Genomic DNA, 17,912 nt, shown 5'->3' on the forward strand with positions numbered 1-17,912 from the left:
CTTCTTCTTATTTGTATCCCCACCCCACGACTTATCAACTTAATGGCTTAACCGATGTATCCCCTGAAAGCATCAGAGATAATCAACGGGGTACTCACCCTGATAGAGGAACTTGTTCACTTGGTCCTTGTTTACAGTCGCATTTAACCTTTCACAAATAGTGTTCATGTCAAACTCACCATTACCTAAGCAGGTTGTAGCACCAGGGGAAGGAGTAATATTAAATATGATATTTTTACCCGGATCAATTTTACCTTCTCCTAATATTAGCTTTCTACTTTTTTTGTTTATAAGTTGAGGTCTAACCCCTCCATAACCAACACAGTATGTCAAATCATTAATTGTTAAAGATGGTATAATTTTCCTTACATCTTTTAGAAATATATATTTATTTAATATCGGTATTTCAAACAAGAAATTTCGACAAATATACTTTAACATAGTCATATCTTTAAACAAATTAAAATAGACATGAAATAAATTTATATCTGGATTCCATACTTTTAAAAAATCTATTATTGTTTTTTTATTATCTCTTTCAAGTAAGGGTAAAGGTAAAGCAGTTGGACCAAATCTTGTTTTTCCATTCTCAATAATATCCGGATCGCCATGTACTGCTGCAAATGGCAATGCTGGATTTTGGATTGTATATACTTTTCCATTTAATATATTATCAGTGAAATAAAAACTGCCTGCTACTGGCATACAACTATATTCCGTTCCATAATTCATTTTTTGTGCTATAAGTAGAGAATGACCACAAGCACATACTACAACGAACCGTGCTTTTATAACTCCTTTACTTGTATATATTTTATACAGACTGTCGTTTATCTCCTCTATGTTCAGCACTTCCGTCGACAGGTTGATGGAGATGTTTTTATTGTTACTATGCCCACTTTTGCTGCTGCTACTATGACTGCTGCCGCCACTATTACTACCTCTACCACTATTATCACTACTGTTGTAGTTAAAATTAATGCTAGCACTGCCGCTGCCGCTAGAACATAAAGCCGATTCGACAAAACTTCGCGATAACTTCTGATAGTCGCACGTAGTCAACTCTGGTGGCATGTATAAAGCATATAGCATTTCATTTCTGAGTGTGTAATCATCCTTTAATGCTACCTTTGGCTCCACTTCTCTTATATCTTCCTTGTTATATAATTTCATAGTTTTAAATAACTTCTTAAATATAGGATACCTGTCCTCTAAAAATTGACATTCTTTTTCCCCTACCCCTAATACCATTTTTTGAGTTACTCTAGATATATCTTGTCTCTTTTCTTTTGGTAAATTGGATAAATAATTTCTTAACAAGTCAGCATATCTTTTTATATATTTTGCTTTTTCAAATGTATAATTTGTTTCAATATCACCACAGTGTATTGTCTGACTGTTATTCTTTCCATGGGATGCTACTAACGCATAATCATCTCTTCTTTCTATTAAAGCTAATTTTTTTAAATTTGTAAATTTTGATAGTAAGAATAGTAATGCTGTACCAGTTACACCTCCACCTATAACCACTGTGTCATATACATCATTATGTAATTCTTGCTCTTTCATAATATTTATTTCCATTTTTTTTTCTTCCTTCTTCTCATTTGCTGCTTTTAATGAAGAAGAACTAAATTTTCTTTTTCCTAATATTAAATTTTCACTATTTCCATAGTCATATGCAGGCCCCTCTGTGAAGTGCCCCTTCGTTTTATACCTGCTCAAAATATTTCTAAGTCTTATCATCTTGCTGTTATATATATATATATATATATATTTTTTTTTTTTTTTTTCTGTACTACGACAGCCTTTTCATATATTGAATTATATTTGCAAAAAAAAGGAAAAAGCGTGCGTGGGTATTTGCAGAATGGTGTTGCTAAAAATGTGTGCTTATCTATATGGTCTTTTAATTTATTTTATTCTATTTTAATTTATTTTATTCTATTTTAATTTATTTTATTCTATTTTAATTTATTTTATTCTATTTTAATTTATTTTATATTATTTTTTTTTTTTTTCCTAAAAAATCTCACAATAATATATGTACACGCCTTTCCACAATAACAGCGTATTAGTAAAATTTTCGTTTTTTGTAATTGCCTGATATGATAAGCACTACCTCTAAAAGTTCAACATTTTATGTATGCGCAAGGGTCGTGCTTGCGGAATTATGTATGTATGTACCTCTTTATGTGAGTACCCCTTTATGTGAGTACCTCTTTATGTGAGTACCCCTTTATGTGAGTACCTCTTTATGCGTGTACCTCTTTATGTGAGTACCCCTTTATGTGAGTACCTCTTTATGCGTGTACCTCTTTATGCGTGTACCTCTTTATGTATGGGCATATGTATGCGTATACGTATGCTATAATAGTGGCACTGTGGGACTTACGAAAATACGTGAGCTAGTAACTGAAACAAAGAAAACCTTATGAGCATGCCAAACTTGCGCAACAACAAATATTTTTTATAAATTTTTAAAATTATTAATTTTTTTTTCTTTGAGTATATATTATCCTTGTATGGCACGTGAAGATGTAGGGGGTAAAAAATTGCGGGATGCAGAATAAAATGTGTAGAGAAAGATAAGGTGGATACGCTAATGTAATAGAACATACGTATGTATATATGTATGAATGTACATATGTATGAATGTACATATGTATGTATGTACATATGTATGTAGGTACATATGTATGTAGGTACATATGTATGTATGTACATATGTATGTATGCATGCGCCTCCGAACATGTAAGCATACATATGTTCTCTTATAATTTCCGCTTCTTACCTACTTTCAGTGTCACAATGTAATGTTTATAAACAACTTTATTTTATTTTGTTTTATCCTACTTTATTTTACTTTAATTTTATTGTTTTATTTTTTTATTTTATTACTTCATTATTATTTACTTTTTTTTTTTTTTTTTCACTGCTCCATTAAATGTTCTGCAAAATATTCCAAAAAAAAATTTAAACTGAGAAGAGGTACTTTAGCAGAAATCTTCTTTTTATCGTTAGGGGGAAACATTTGAGTAATTGTATATACATAGGTATATGCAAGAACGTGTATTTATTTGTATGTACGTATATAAGGACGTATGCATAAATGTATGCGTGAATGTATGTATGCATGTACATGACCTCTTTACTTTTTTTCGTTTTATATTTTATTCTCTCACCGTAGCTCAAAACATGTTGTAAGGACTTCTCTAAGGTAAACTTTGCGTTATATTTTATTATCGGAATTTTGCGCTAGTTTTCCTTACTGTATTTGGATTTTTTTTCTTTTTTTCTTTTTTTTTAAAAAAAAATAGAAGCCTACATATATTCTCTTGGCACATTTTAAAGTTGATAAATATTACTTCATACTTTTCATTCCAAGTAATAGATATTTTTTACACCATTTTTTCATCATTTTTGCTACCCTTTCTTGTGGTATATTTTGTTTTTTGTTAAACCTTCTTTTATATTTTTTGCAGTATTGAAGATTAACAAATGCAGGAAACACGGTACTGACAAATATGTATACACTTGAATAATGTATTTTGGACGGATTTCCAAAAAAAAATAGAAAAACAAGAGATACGTTTTATAAATTATAATATTTTTCGTTTTTTCGCGTCTGTCGTGTTTTTTCTTTTTATAATTAAACAAGTAATTTTTTTATTCTTTTTTTTTTTTTTTTTTTTTTTATTTTTTGAAAAATATTTCCACATCATTTATTTTGCATTCTGCCATATGTTGTTTATTCTCTCCTTGCCAGCAAATTAGAGAAAATTTGAAGGACGTACCATAAGTACATTTGTTTTGTTTTTTTTCTTATTTTATTTTTTATTTGTTTTATTTTACTTTTTTTTTTATTTATTTTTTTTCATTAAATAAAGTAAATAAGTAATTCAGTAACGGAGTTATTAACGATGTAATCTCGTCCATATTGTTAAGCTAAATATGGAGAAAATCATATCATTTGTTATGAATATATATATTGACTTTTTAAGTTTTTAAGGAAGAACAATTGAAAGATCGGTATTTTTATGTATTTCTTATTTTTTTTATTTTTCTTATTTTTCTTATTTTATATATATTTCATATTTTTCCTCCTTATTTTACTATTTAAAACAAAAAAGAGAAAAGTACATGTTTTAAATATAACTACTCCCATCATACACTTGTCACAAGTAAAAATAAAATTTGCAAAATTTCTGAAAAAAATTTCGGCGTTCGAAATATAGGATGTGTTAAGAAAATAAGGAGATAGTGGAGCATTGAGTGAGAATAATTTATAAAAGGGTGGTATATATATATATATATGTGTGTGTGTAGATGTGTATATATATTTATATAAACGAAAAGTAAATGCCAAAGATAAAATAAACGTAGCATATGTGATAGTATGCACTTTTCATATCCCTCTGATATGTGAAGAACAACTGATGTAACATTATTAGTATAAATTATGGTAATAACTGAAGGTGTTTATTATATATATTCCTTTTTTTCCCCTTTTATTTTGTACACCCATAAGCGTACTATACATATATATATATGTGTATATATTTGCACATATATCATTGTCCAGATATTTTTGAATGCCCAGGCATGGCATAAAAATGATGCACACAATTCTCTATAGTGTATAAAAACAGACGAAATGAAAACAAACTTTTTAAAATTGTAAAAAGCTATCAGTTGGAAGGCACAAAGTGTAATGTAGCGAAAGGGGGAGTACTAAAGAGTCGGGAACGTAATATACACATGTGTATATATATGTGTAGGTATATATATATGTGTGTATATATATATGTGTGTATATATATGTGTAGGTATATATATATGTGTGTATATATATGTGTAGGTATATATATATGTGTGTATATATATGTGTGTATATATATGTGTAGGTATATATATATGTGTGTATATATATGTGTAGGTATATATATATGTGTGTATATATATGTGTGTATATATATGTGTAGGTATATATATATGTGTAGGTATATATATATGTGTAGGTATATATATATGTGTGTATATATATGTGTAGGTATATATATATGTGTGTATATATATGTGTAGGTATATATATATGTGTGTATATATATGTGTGTATATATATTATGTGTATATATATTATGTGTATATATATTATGTGTATATATATTATGTGTATATATATTATGTGTATATATATTATGTGTATATATATTATGTGTATATATGTATTTATTTATGTATGTATATATATATAAGTATATAACGGCGAATGCCATTCGAAATTGCACGCGCAACACAGTACTACGTAGAAGAAAAATACATAATTTAAATTAGTCTGAGATTAGATGAATAAAGGATATCATAAAAATCAGCGAGTTGACAGATTATAAATACATATAAAATAATTTTGCAGGGCATGTAACGCACATACGTATGTGTAAATATGTATGCATTTAATATGTACATATAGATATACATATACGTATACATGTGTGTACGTGTGTATGTCAGTGTGTGTGTGTGGGTTTACGCAAAATGAAACCGTTCTCTGGGTATGTCGCCCATTGGAATTATCCTTGCTGCTTCCAATACACAGTACTAATGTTATTTTCACAATATTAATTTTTTTTGTCCAATCATTTTATTTCTCACATAAAACACGTTATCGCGTTTAAGTAAGCACATTTCTGAAATGCAAAATATATATATATATATATATATATATATAAGTAAAAGGCGTATGTAAAAAACACAAAAGAAAAGTTTAACTGAATGTTAAATGACGCAGAAGGGAAAAAAATAAAACAAAGCGACACATAAGAGCGTCAAAAAAAATATATATATATATATATGCATGTATATATGTTGAGGTAAAGAAAAAAGGCAGATATGGAGAGCTTGAAAATCCTCGTGCTCGGAGATCTCGGCGTGGGAAAAAGTTCATTTTTGAAATTGATAAGCGAAAGGTTTAACGAGATTTACCCAATTAACGTCTTCGATTATTTCATGTATTTAGACGAAGAGGAGGAAAAGAAACAATTTATAAATGCTCGAGATTTGGCACAAAATAATAGTACAAAACAGAATGTAGAGACTATAGTAGAGTCGATGTTTTTTCAAGCAAAAAAAAATTTTCTTGAGTTCATTGAAAATAAAATGAATGCCAAAAATTTTTTTTATGAAGAAAGACATAAGTACACCTATGGCTTTGAAATATTTACATTCTTATGGAATAGAAACAATGACTATAACAACAATATTTTTGAAAAAAATATTCCATTAAATATAATTAAAAAGGAGGAAAATCTTACCAGTAACACAGTGTTGTACGGTAATAAGAAGGATAGTGGTAGTATTAACATTATCCATAGCAGCCATCGTGGAAATAGTGACAGTAGTGATAGCCCTGCTAATCTTGACGACGTTTTACTCGTTGAGTTTTTTGAAATAGGAGGTGTTCAATCTTACTCTTATATTAGAAACATCTTTTATGAAAAGCATGATGGAATTTTACTAGTATACGATTCGTCGAATAATAAATCTTATCATAACTTAGTCAAATGGCTATATGAATTGTACATAAATACAAAACCACCTTCTGACATTTTCTGTAGAGCCAAAAAAGAGCAAAATCGAATTTGGGAATTCTTTCAGTATACAGAAATAAATAAAAAAAAAAAAAAAAAAAATAGTGATGATATAATAATATCACCAACAAGAAAAGAAATAAAAGAGAATTATGAAAATTATTACAATATGAAAAATAAAAAATACAATGAGGAAGAAGATCTTTTCTTGTCTGATGAAATTTCAGATATAGAAAAAGGACATATTACACATAAAGAAGATATTTTAAAAGGGGAAATACCTATAGCTTGTATTGCTACAAAAATTGATAAAAAGAATTCAAAACAAAAACCAGCATTTGTTAAAACACCAAAAACGTCTTATTTTTATAAAATGTTTTTTTCAGACCCCTTGTCAAATGAATCTATTTACGGAAATAGAGATAATTTAAAAATAAAAAAAGAAATTTTAAAAAAATTAGAAGATCACATTAGTCAAGCGATAGAAATCAAGGCCAGCTCCATTGATTGTGTTGTTGATATAGAAAAATTTATCAGCTTTTTAAAATGCGTTTACAACAAGAAGTACAACTCACCGAAAACCCATCTTTACCGCTAACTTGTGACACATGAGAAAAAAATTTCTATATGGATATATGGGTGTACAAATGTATGGGTGTACAAATACATGTTTATATGAATATATGTGTATATGAATATATGTGTATATGAATATATGTGTATATGAATATATGTGTATATGAATATATGTATATATGAATATATGTGTATATGAATATATGTGTATATGAATATATGTGTATACGAATATATGTGTATATGAATATATGTGTATATGAATATATGTGTATATGAATATATGTATATATGAATATATGTGTATATGAATATATGTATATATGAATATATGTGTATACGAATATATGTGTATATGAATATATGTGTATACGAATATATGTGTATACGAATATATGTGTATACGAATATATGTGTATATGAATATATGTGTATGTAAATTTTTTTTCCATTTACTGTAATGTGCATGTTCCTACGATAACTCTTTTGAGTGACTAGGTTTATTTAATCAATTATTCTTCCCATTTTCAGGAGATAAATGAGCTTTTGTTTCAGTAATATTTTCACATGTTAGGTGAATGAATATGTGCATACGTACATATGTGGGTATTAACATATACAAACATATGTGTGTATTACATATGTATTGCATATTCATACTTATACATACATATTTATTCGTATATATATATTAATATATATATATTTATATATATATATATGTATATACTCCCATTTACATTCACAAGTGCATAATATTTTTATCCTCGTATGTGTACTTACATAAACAGCCATTTTTTAAACACAAAATGGGGCATATATTGATGCATGTGCTATTTCTACCCTTGCATTAAGCAGTTTAACCGAATACAGCCCTTTTCACTTTTTGCATAAGCAACTGTTTTTTCCATTTTATTTTGTTTCCATTTTATTTTGTTTCCATTTTATTTTGTTTCCATTTTATTTTGTTTCCATTTTATTTTGTTTCCATTTTATTTTGTTTCCATTTTATTTTGTTTCCATTTTATTTTGTTTCCATATTATTTTACTTCCATTTTATTTTACGTCCTTTTTATTTTGTATCCTATTTATTTTTCTTCCTTTCTATTTTATTTTTTATTATTTATTTTTTTTTTTTTTGTTGCATTAAGTATCCAAAATTTGAACTTACTTTAATTATGAAAAATTTTTTCCTGACATTCATAAAATGTGATGACAATAAAAAAAGAAAAGGGAAGAAAAAAACAAAAAAAGTGTGAGATTCGTTACAGCTGTTTGTTTAAAGTTGCGGTACAATGTGACAATTTTACCTGACTGTTCATGTTTTTTTCTGTTTTTTTTTTTTTTTTTTTAAACATTTATTCAATGGGTATACATAGCGACAATTATGCTTGATGAAAATTTGTCATGTTTGTTAGACGAGAGCGATGATGAATGTGTTAAGAAAAATAAACTCAAAAATAAAAAGAAAGAATTAGATCCCATCAGGAAAGACATAAGAAGTGAAAGCCATACAAATTTATCAAATTCTGTATTGAACTTTAACATTCGTAATATAAAGAATTTGGATAATTTTTTTAAAAGCACAAACAGTGAGAATGCTAATGTGAAGAATAGTAATAACAATCAGGATGCAGTAAATTATCGTAATTATGCAACTTATCTCCATTCAAATGATAACCCATCATTTAGTGAAGATGAAAATAACCAGGAAAGGCGTACCAGTGCGATTAAGTATGTACAGGACAGACATCCACATACTATAGACTATGAACTAGTGAGACATCCGCATACCATACGTTATGAACAAGACAGGCACCCACACACCATAAGTTATGAACAGGAGAGGTATCCGCACACCACAAATTATGAACAGGACAGGAAAAAAAGTGTTACAAATTATGAACAGGACAGGAAAAAAAGTGTTACAAATTATGAACAGGACAGGAAAAAAAGTGTTACAAATTATGAACAACCCAGGAAAAAAAGTGCTACAAATTATGAACAACCCAGGAAAAAAAGTATCACAAACCGTGGTCCAAGCGATAAAAATCATGAACAGTTAAGGAAAAACTCAAGCATTAACAAACTAGGGGTTAATAATGAAAATGCAGGAAATGGTGAAATTAGTGAAGGAGTGAGCTATTCTTATAACCATACTCTGTTAAATAAAAATGAGGCAAAACAGAACATTAGAGCAAAAGAGAAAATTATTTTGCATCCTCCTCCTGTAAAAGATTTAAGTAGTTCGATTAAAGAAAAAATTACAAATAGCTGCAAATTTAAGAAAAATCATAATGAAAAAATACAAAATGAAGGAAAGAAAAGAAAAAATTTTATCTGTAAGGAATATCTACTCAAAGAGAAGAGTAAAGAAGATATGATGGTTGTTACTACATGTAATGAGGGGAAAAAATTTTCAGAGACAAATTTTTACAAAGAGTATTTCATAACAAATCGAATAAATAATGATGAAACATTGCAAGAAAAACAAATATATAATAATAGCATAATTACGGACAAATTTAACAATTCAAATAATTGTAATATATATAATGATATGGAAAATGATGCACCCATAATAGCGCATGATATGAAGAAAGATAAGTGTATATCAAATATAAAAAATAATGAAAATTTAAATGTACAGGTAGATCATAATATAAATGAAATATCTAATAGGAGTGCTAATTATAATAACCCTAGTACTGATAATGAACTTTTAATTAAAGAAAAATGTAAAGGTACGAATATACCTTTATTAAAAGGTGATACAACTGAATCAACTATGTTAAGACGATATCCTTTAAAATTAGCATCAATAAGAGGAAATTCCATAGGCACAAACACTTCTTTAAATATTAATTTACCTTCATCTAGCACTTGTATGGAATCAACAGAATTGGAACTCAAAATTAGAAAAAATAAAAGTCAGAAAAGGAAAGAATTAATTTACTATTTCTCTTTTATTAAATATAATTCTTGGGTAAAAGCTTTACAAATATTAGACTTGCCCCTTGACCCATTTCACCTGAGTATAAATGCACATAAGTATATAGCGGCTAACCACTTTAATAACAAATGCACAGCAAATAACCCCTCTAACCATAAGTCATTTCTTTATAAATATAATATACACAACATTTTAAACAATAAACAGTTTTCTAATTATAGAATTGAGCGAATGATAATTATTGTTAAAAGCATAAGATGTCGAAGTCATGGGTTCTTCATCGTAGCTATGGATCCCTCAGGTCATATGCCTGCTTCTGTACATAAAGAAGTTGAAAAGGAATATAAAAAGTACATTGATGTTGGTTCTACTCTAATACTAAAAGATGTAACTGTATTTGAAACGATAGATAATTTTCCTTATTTAATAATAACATTAAGAAGTCTTGTTAGAGTTATAAAGGCAGAAGAAACTGATTATGCTACCATGGAAAGAATATATAACCGTATGTATCAGTGATACCCTATTCATTTCATTTAGGAAAATATCACAAGTGTTCTATAAAAGGGATTAAAAAAAAATAAAAGGGGAAAACTGCTTCCAAGGTCAGTCATTTCTGTGTATTAATTGTATATTTGTGCCTGTTCTGGCTAGCGCATTGGCAGTGCACTGCTTAGTCCATCTGCACTGCTTAGTCCATCTGCACTTCATTTGCATATTTCACGCCATTCATGTATTTCACGCCATTCATGTATTTCACGCCATTCATGTATTTCACGCCATTCATGTATTTCACACCATTCATATATTTCACTCCATTCGCGTCTTTTCCCTTTTTTTCCTTTTATTTTGCATGAATATGACACGTTTATAGTCCTTCTTATAGCTCACAGAAAATCAGTAAACAAAAAATTATTTTTCACTTTGATGCTTTCTTTAAAAATGAAAAATATTTGTTTTCTTATGACCAGGTGTTGAAATGGAAGATAGAATGTTTTATAAGTAGATAATTAGCATGGTGAATTAGTATGTAAAAAAAAAAAAAAAAAGGCGAGAATTATACGCATACATAAATATATGCGTGCACACACAAAAATATACGTGCATGCGCGGAACGTGCTCCGTGCTCCTTTTTTGTTCCTCCATGAAATTTATTATTTACAGGTTCTATGTTTCCTATTAAATATATGCGCTCATAGGTATATATACATATCGCTGAAATTTCTCCCCTCGCTCTATCCTTTTACATTTTCCCCTCCTTTATTTACTCTTTTAAAAAGCATACTTTAAAAAAATTGTAACGCTGCAGTGGTTTAGTGGTATTTGTGAGTTCCTTTTTATATGTAGTGCAATAGAACACATGGGGAAAGGGACATTTGTTATTTAAACGATAAACATTATAGTTTATATATGGTTTATAAGATGTGAATAAAGCGAGCAATGTGTTAAGAAAGATTGAATCAATTTTAAACTGCGTCGTATTAACGATTTGTTTTGCACTCCATACAGATCTATACTACGCTCCTTATATATTGCCTTATTTTTTTCTTTTCATTTTTTCGCGTCATCTTTTGTTTGTTTTCTCTTCCACTTACTTCCACGACATATTATTCATTGTGTCAATGATCTGATCCTTAGTTTCTTGATGTTTTGGAGTGGATGTTATAATAACAAAATCGTTAATATCTGTAGTACCTGTTATGGTGCTATTTTTATTATTTTTTTTACTTACATAATACATTGAAGCAGTTGCAAGTAAAATAGCAGCTAAGATGAGTGAAGCAGCTGATTGATACACATAAGTGTATGTATTTTCATTGTCATCTTTACTCTCTCTATTATCTTTTTTACCCATATAACTATTCTTAAGGTCTTCCATTTCAAACTGCCACTGGAGATTCATACTATTCCATAACTCTGAATCTTCTGTATTATTTATGATATTACTTTCATCCTTATCATTTTGTCTATTCATTTTTGCAATTGTATTTTTCCTAGATAGCGTCGTATCTTTTTTCTCGTCCAAAAGTTGTGTCTCTTCGTTCGCTGTGTCTGCTGAACTTGCTACGTTTGCTACTTCCCCTAGTTGATTTTTTCTTTTTTCATATTCTTCATTTTCATCAGACGACACAGGGGCATTCTCTCGAGTAGGTGATGCTTGATCATTGTCAAAGGAAAAGTTTATAAAGCCATTTTCCAAATTCCGTTTGCGTCTGAACATGTTGATTATATCATATTTAGAGATATTTTTTTTTTTCTTGCAATTTTTTCCCTTTCTGCTGAATGGCTCTGTGCACGTTGAGTCATTGGGAGAGCCGTTACCATCAAAGCTCGTACTAGTACCATCATCACTTGTGCTCTTACTTGCAGCATTATTGTTTCCCCCCTGCTGCTCACTGCTAATATCTTTATTCTTGTCCATCTTTGTGTCTGCATTGGCTTTGTCCTTAGGTACATTAGACGAATGATTACCCTGCAAATTTTCGACGTTTTCTAAATTTATGTGTTCACTTCCAGCTGTACTATCTGTAGCAGTATTTTCCTCTTGCTGGTTTGAGTGTGCATCAATTCCTTTTCCAGTATGTAATACATGCCCTTCGACATCCTTACCTTCCTTTTTTATGATATTCGTTGAAAAGTTATTACTACTAGTATCAGCTACGGTGTACTCCTTTCCCCTCTCAATGGGGTCGTCTAACCCCTCTTCAAAATTTATAGATCTTTTCCTTCTACGTACATACGTCTTTGTGTCTGTTAAATTATCATCAACTTGACTTGGCATGCCATCCTTTGTCGTTTCGTCTGAAATGTTTTTATTTTTATTTTTATTTTTTTTTTTTATTTTCTTTTTTTTATTCTTTTTATTTTTTGTTCCTTCTTCTCTAATTTTATCATATAGATCGTGCATATTGGTTCCAAGGATGTTTATATCTGTTTCTGTTTTTTGCTTAAATTTGTTTTCATAGTTATCACCTTTGTTTTGTATGTTTCCTTCTTGTATACTGTCTATATTGAAAACTGCATCTGGATTTATATAGTACCAACTATGGGATACACTCCCCTGCGGATGCGAGTTGTAACTTCCATCTACTGAAGGGAAAATACTAAACTGATTTGATGAATTATCATCATCGCTATCATCAAAACGATCTAGATTTGTATCTACACTCATACCTGCCTGGTCAGAATTTTTTCTTGCATTTTTAAATATATCCTCTAAAAGAGAATGAAACTGGGTCATTATTTCTTTTTCCTTTCCATCTCTTTCTTCATCTGTTCCGTCCAATTTTTTTATATTTTCTATAAAGTTTTTCATCTTGTCTCTATCATCTGACTGCACATGTTTAATACGATATTTTTTTTTTTTCCTGAACAAGATTTTAAATAATTTATTTATTAAATTTTTATTTTTACTTTTATTTTTTGGTAATGGGGCTAAGTTATATGCAGATTTGTACTTCCTCAGAGGGATGCTGTCTCGATAACTTGTTGAAGCTCCCTCATCACCATCATCATCATCATAGTCATAATAATTATTATTGCCGCTAGTGTTATTACTACTGTTACTTCTATTATTATAATCATTATTGTTATTGTTCTTATTGTAGTTGTTTATTTTGTCTATATCGTTTATTGACTTAAACATGTCTCTACTTTTTTTGAATTGTATACTGTCATCATTGTCCTCATTAAGAGAATAAGAGCTTAATGCACTTTTCATCATGTATGATTTTATTTTTTCTAAATTTCCTATCTTATCAGTTTGGCTCTTTTGTCTGGATTCCTTTTCATTTTCTTCAGCTTCAATGGTCGGACCATCCCGCTCTCCTACTTCGTCACTGGCATCGGTAGTAGCAGCAGCATCGGTAGTAGCAGCAGCATCGGTAGAAGCAGCAGCATCTGTAGTAGCAGCAGCATCTGTAGTAGCAGCAGCATCGGTAGAAGCAACAGCATCGGTAGAAGCAGCAGCATCTGTAGTAGCAGCAGCATCTGTAGTAGCAGCAGCATCGGTAGAAGCAGCAGCATCGGTAGAAGCAGCAGCATCTCTAGAAACAGCAGCATCGGTAGAAGCAGCAGCATCTCTAGAAACAGCAGCATCGGTAGAAGCAGCAGCATCTCTAGAAGCAGCAGCATCGGTAGAAGTAGCAGCATCTGTAGAAGCAGCAGCATCGGTAGAAGCAGCAGCATCTGTAGTAGCAGCAGCATCTCTAGAAGCAGCAATATTGGTATTGCCAGTAGCATCACTAGCCTGGGGGGGATCCTTTTCTGCTTCCATTTTCCTTCTCGACGGAGAAGTATTGTCGCTAAGTTTCTGGCAAATTACTTTTTGTAAATCCATAATTGTGTTCTTTATAGTGAATAAGTTTCCTTGGGAATAAAAAAAATAATTTTTCTGACCATCTTGTGAGGGGAAGCCCCCATCACCACCGCTGCTATAACTACTGGAAGCGCATGACGCATCCGCACTTTGCCCCTGCGCGGTGCTGAGCGAAACGTAGTAAATCTGCGCATCGTAGCGGTTCTTGATTTTTTCAACTGTTTGTCGGACTTGTTCTGTGGTGCTGCCATCCATTTCTGCAGTGCTGATAACAAGGAGGACTTTCTTGGCATTTGGCCTTAATACATTTGTGTTTAATACCTTATCATGAACAAAGTTAAGTGCTTTATTAATATTTTTTGAATAGCCACCTAAATTATATCTGCAATATTCTAAGAATGTGAGTAGTTCATCTCTATTTCTAGACATACTACTAGAGAAGTCAACCCAGTTATATACATCATTAGAAAACGTAGTTAAAGAAATATTTACAAGGTTCTCATTAATATTGAAATGTGCTATTAATTTTCTAATTGGCTGAACAATATATTTTAACCAGAAGCTTTGTAATATTTTAGAAGAATCGTCTACTAAAATGGACAGATCAAATTCAGTGTCACATACATCTAGTGAATGATCACAACTAGTATTGAAACACTCTTGTATAATTAAACTTCTTTGTTCTAAACAAGATTTACCTGTTCTTTTATATAATCCCTTTTGTGGGTTAATTATATTATTTAGTGTTTCTCTCTTAGTATAATGATATCCCATGTTACATGTGACAGAACATTTAGACCATTCTGTCCATTCACTACATACAGCATTTTTAGGTAAATCATCATAAAATTTTTCAAATGTATGTTTTAATACTTTATTACTATAATATGAATTTTTTAACACACATCTTAGTAACTCATTTGTATTAGGACCAATATTATGTATATAATGACAACTGGATATAAAATTTACTTTAGTTATTATATTCAGTGTAATATTTTTTCTATCCAATAAATAATGAACTATATTAAAATCTGTCTTATCTTGTGAAATATTATCTCCATCTGAATTTATAAACATTATCACCATATTTGTGGACTCTTCATCTGAATTATAAAAATGTTTTAACCCCACATAATTTAGTGCCTTCAGATGTTGGGAGCCCCTGTCCGACTGCATTATGCTAGTGCTCAACACTTCCCTTCTGAAATTTTCAAAGCTCGATTTGCTACCACTGATTTTACTAATGTCTTCTCCGACACTACTGAGCATTCCATTATTGCTTACACTTATCATCGTTTCCACACTGATGTTGTCATATACAATGTACGTTAGTTTAACATTCCTTTCACTCTTGACTAACAACTCTTTTCCTAAGTTCACAATGTTTTTTAGAGCCGCTACATGGTTGCTATCTTTTATATCTTTAACTACTACATCAAATAATAATACCAGATCGAGATCTCCCTTTTTCGTTACCTTCTCGATTAAACTTTTACCCCCAACAACAGAACAAAAAAAAAAAAAAAAAAAAAAAAAGAACAAAAAAATGCGGGGGCAGAGAGTCTCATTCTTCCTCGTTCTATATGATGACGGCTGTGCACACGAAAAACGAACAAAAATCCTCAGAAAAAAGAAGAAGAAGAAATAATGAGAAATGATAAACAGCAAATAATACTAAATACGTAATAATATGCAACAATACGTAACAATACGCAACAATACGCAACAATGAACAAAAGTTTTTGAAAAATTAAAAAATTTGAAAAAAACACAAAAAAAAAAATATTTATAACAAAAAATTATGAATTATTAGGAAAAGAAATAACAATAGAACCAAATAAAAAAAAATAGAATAAAGAATAATGAAATAAACTAAAAAAGGACAAGCTGGTAAAATGTGCTATCATGAATGAAAAATATGAGGAACAAATAATGTTCGGTTCATTGGTTAACTATTTAAAAAAATTACAAAGACAGAAAGAAAAGACGGAAAAAGAAGGAGAAAAGAGAAAAGAGAAGGAAAGAAATAAAAAAAATATATTCTCTATGCTTTTTACTTTTTGCTTTTCCCCTTTCATTATCACCAATTTCTTAGTGTTTTAAAAAATAATTGCTCTTCGATATTAAAAACTTTGGCTACCCGTGTATGTTTTTTTTCCCGCACAACTACTCAGAGGTTTCCTTAAAATTATAGGCACAAAGAAATGTATACAAGCATTCATATATACGTATATATATGAATATAAACAGATGTATGAACATTTGAACACGGACAAATATATATATTTATATATACTTAAAACAAATATGCATTTGTGTTTACACACGTGTGTCAATTACTTCAAAACAAGCAGGAGCATAAAAAAGAAAAAAGACAAAAAGATCAACATATATGAAAAAGGTAAATAAACATTATTGTAACAACTCTCATTATTTTTTTTATTCTTTTTTTTAAATCAATGTTTTATATTATCATATGTTCACATTAGAGCCAATGAAAAACACACATCAGGTGCTTGTTTAAAAAATGGCTTGCACTTTGCTCTATCCAAACTCATATAAATTTATACTTTTTTCAAAAGGAAAAGGACAATTGTCTGAAATGTTCAAATAGTGTGTAAATATATATATATATATATATGTGCATATGTTTAGGAACATATTTACACCTTTTTATTGACAAGGAAAAAATAAAGGTGAACGGGAGTAAAATGTTGCAACAAAAATGCGCAAAAAATTAGGAGAGAAAAAGAAAAAAATTGCAAAAATAATGCGCAAATAGCTACAGACTTAATGCGGAAAAGACTGCAAATAATTTGGGTAGCTATTGCATAAAGACAAAACAACAGGAAAAGCTCAAATTAAATGTTCGGTTAAGAAAGCATTCTCAGGGAACAAAAAAATTAAATCAATTATTAACACGCCTGTTTTTTAAAATGTGTAAAATGAAAAAATAAAATAAAACGAAACAGAACAAAATGAAATAGTTTACTGTAGGTACTTAATACATGTTTATTTTCTAATTATTATGTATGACATTATTGAAAACATCATGCAATATTTTCTCTAAAGAGCAGAAAAAAAAGCTTGAAAAAGTGTTCAAAATATTTAATTTTTGATTTTTCATTTTTTTTTTTAATGTTTTATATATTATATTTAAGCATGCTTCTTTTGTTTAACTCGTTGTTCTATACTCCGTACAACAACATTTTTTTTTTTTTTTTTTTTATTTTCTCTCTTTTGAATGAGACCATTACATTTAAAACTCTATAGTAATTCACTTCAATAAAAATGCATGAATATTTTAGTGTCTTTCCGCCTTTCTATATATACATGTAATCAAATAAATGCAAAAAGAAAAAATAAAATAACATGCAACAAAACACAATACAAAAACCAAAAAAAAATAAAAAATATAAATAAATAAAAAAAAAAGCAAAAAATAAAAAATAATAAAAAAGAAATATTAAT

At 29.4% G+C, this 17,912-nt stretch overlaps 4 protein-coding genes across 4 annotated transcripts; 2 read left to right on the plus strand and 2 right to left on the minus strand.

Annotated features, from left to right (window-relative positions):
• Positions 1–72: 72 nt before the first annotated feature.
• On the minus strand, positions 73–1,746 carry MKS88_003800 (malate:quinone oxidoreductase; the record flags this gene model as incomplete). Its single annotated transcript, XM_067216925.1, has 1 exon — positions 73–1,746. The coding sequence occupies one exon, from the start codon at positions 1,744–1,746 to the stop codon at positions 73–75; it is 1,674 nt and encodes a 557-aa protein (XP_067072611.1).
• Positions 1,747–5,893: 4,147 nt separating this feature from the next.
• On the plus strand, positions 5,894–7,189 carry MKS88_003801 (ras GTPAse; the record flags this gene model as incomplete). The annotated part of the gene is made up of 1 exon (XM_067216926.1): positions 5,894–7,189. One exon carries the CDS (start codon positions 5,894–5,896, stop codon positions 7,187–7,189), a length of 1,296 nt encoding a protein of 431 aa, XP_067072612.1.
• A 1,365-nt stretch (positions 7,190–8,554) lies between these two features.
• On the plus strand, positions 8,555–10,639 carry MKS88_003802 (uncharacterized protein; the record flags this gene model as incomplete). Its single annotated transcript, XM_067216927.1, has 1 exon — positions 8,555–10,639. The coding sequence occupies one exon, from the start codon at positions 8,555–8,557 to the stop codon at positions 10,637–10,639; it is 2,085 nt and encodes a 694-aa protein (XP_067072613.1).
• Positions 10,640–11,711: 1,072 nt separating this feature from the next.
• On the minus strand, positions 11,712–16,999 carry MKS88_003803 (TRAP-like protein; the record flags this gene model as incomplete). Its single annotated transcript, XM_067216928.1, has 2 exons — positions 11,712–15,930; positions 16,926–16,999. 2 exons carry the CDS (start codon positions 16,997–16,999, stop codon positions 11,712–11,714), a joined length of 4,293 nt encoding a protein of 1,430 aa, XP_067072614.1.
• Positions 17,000–17,912: the final 913 nt, after the last annotated feature.

Source organism: Plasmodium brasilianum, chromosome 11 (assembly GCF_023973825.1).
Source record: "Plasmodium brasilianum strain Bolivian I chromosome 11, whole genome shotgun sequence".
NCBI lineage: Eukaryota > Apicomplexa > Aconoidasida > Haemosporida > Plasmodiidae > Plasmodium > Plasmodium brasilianum.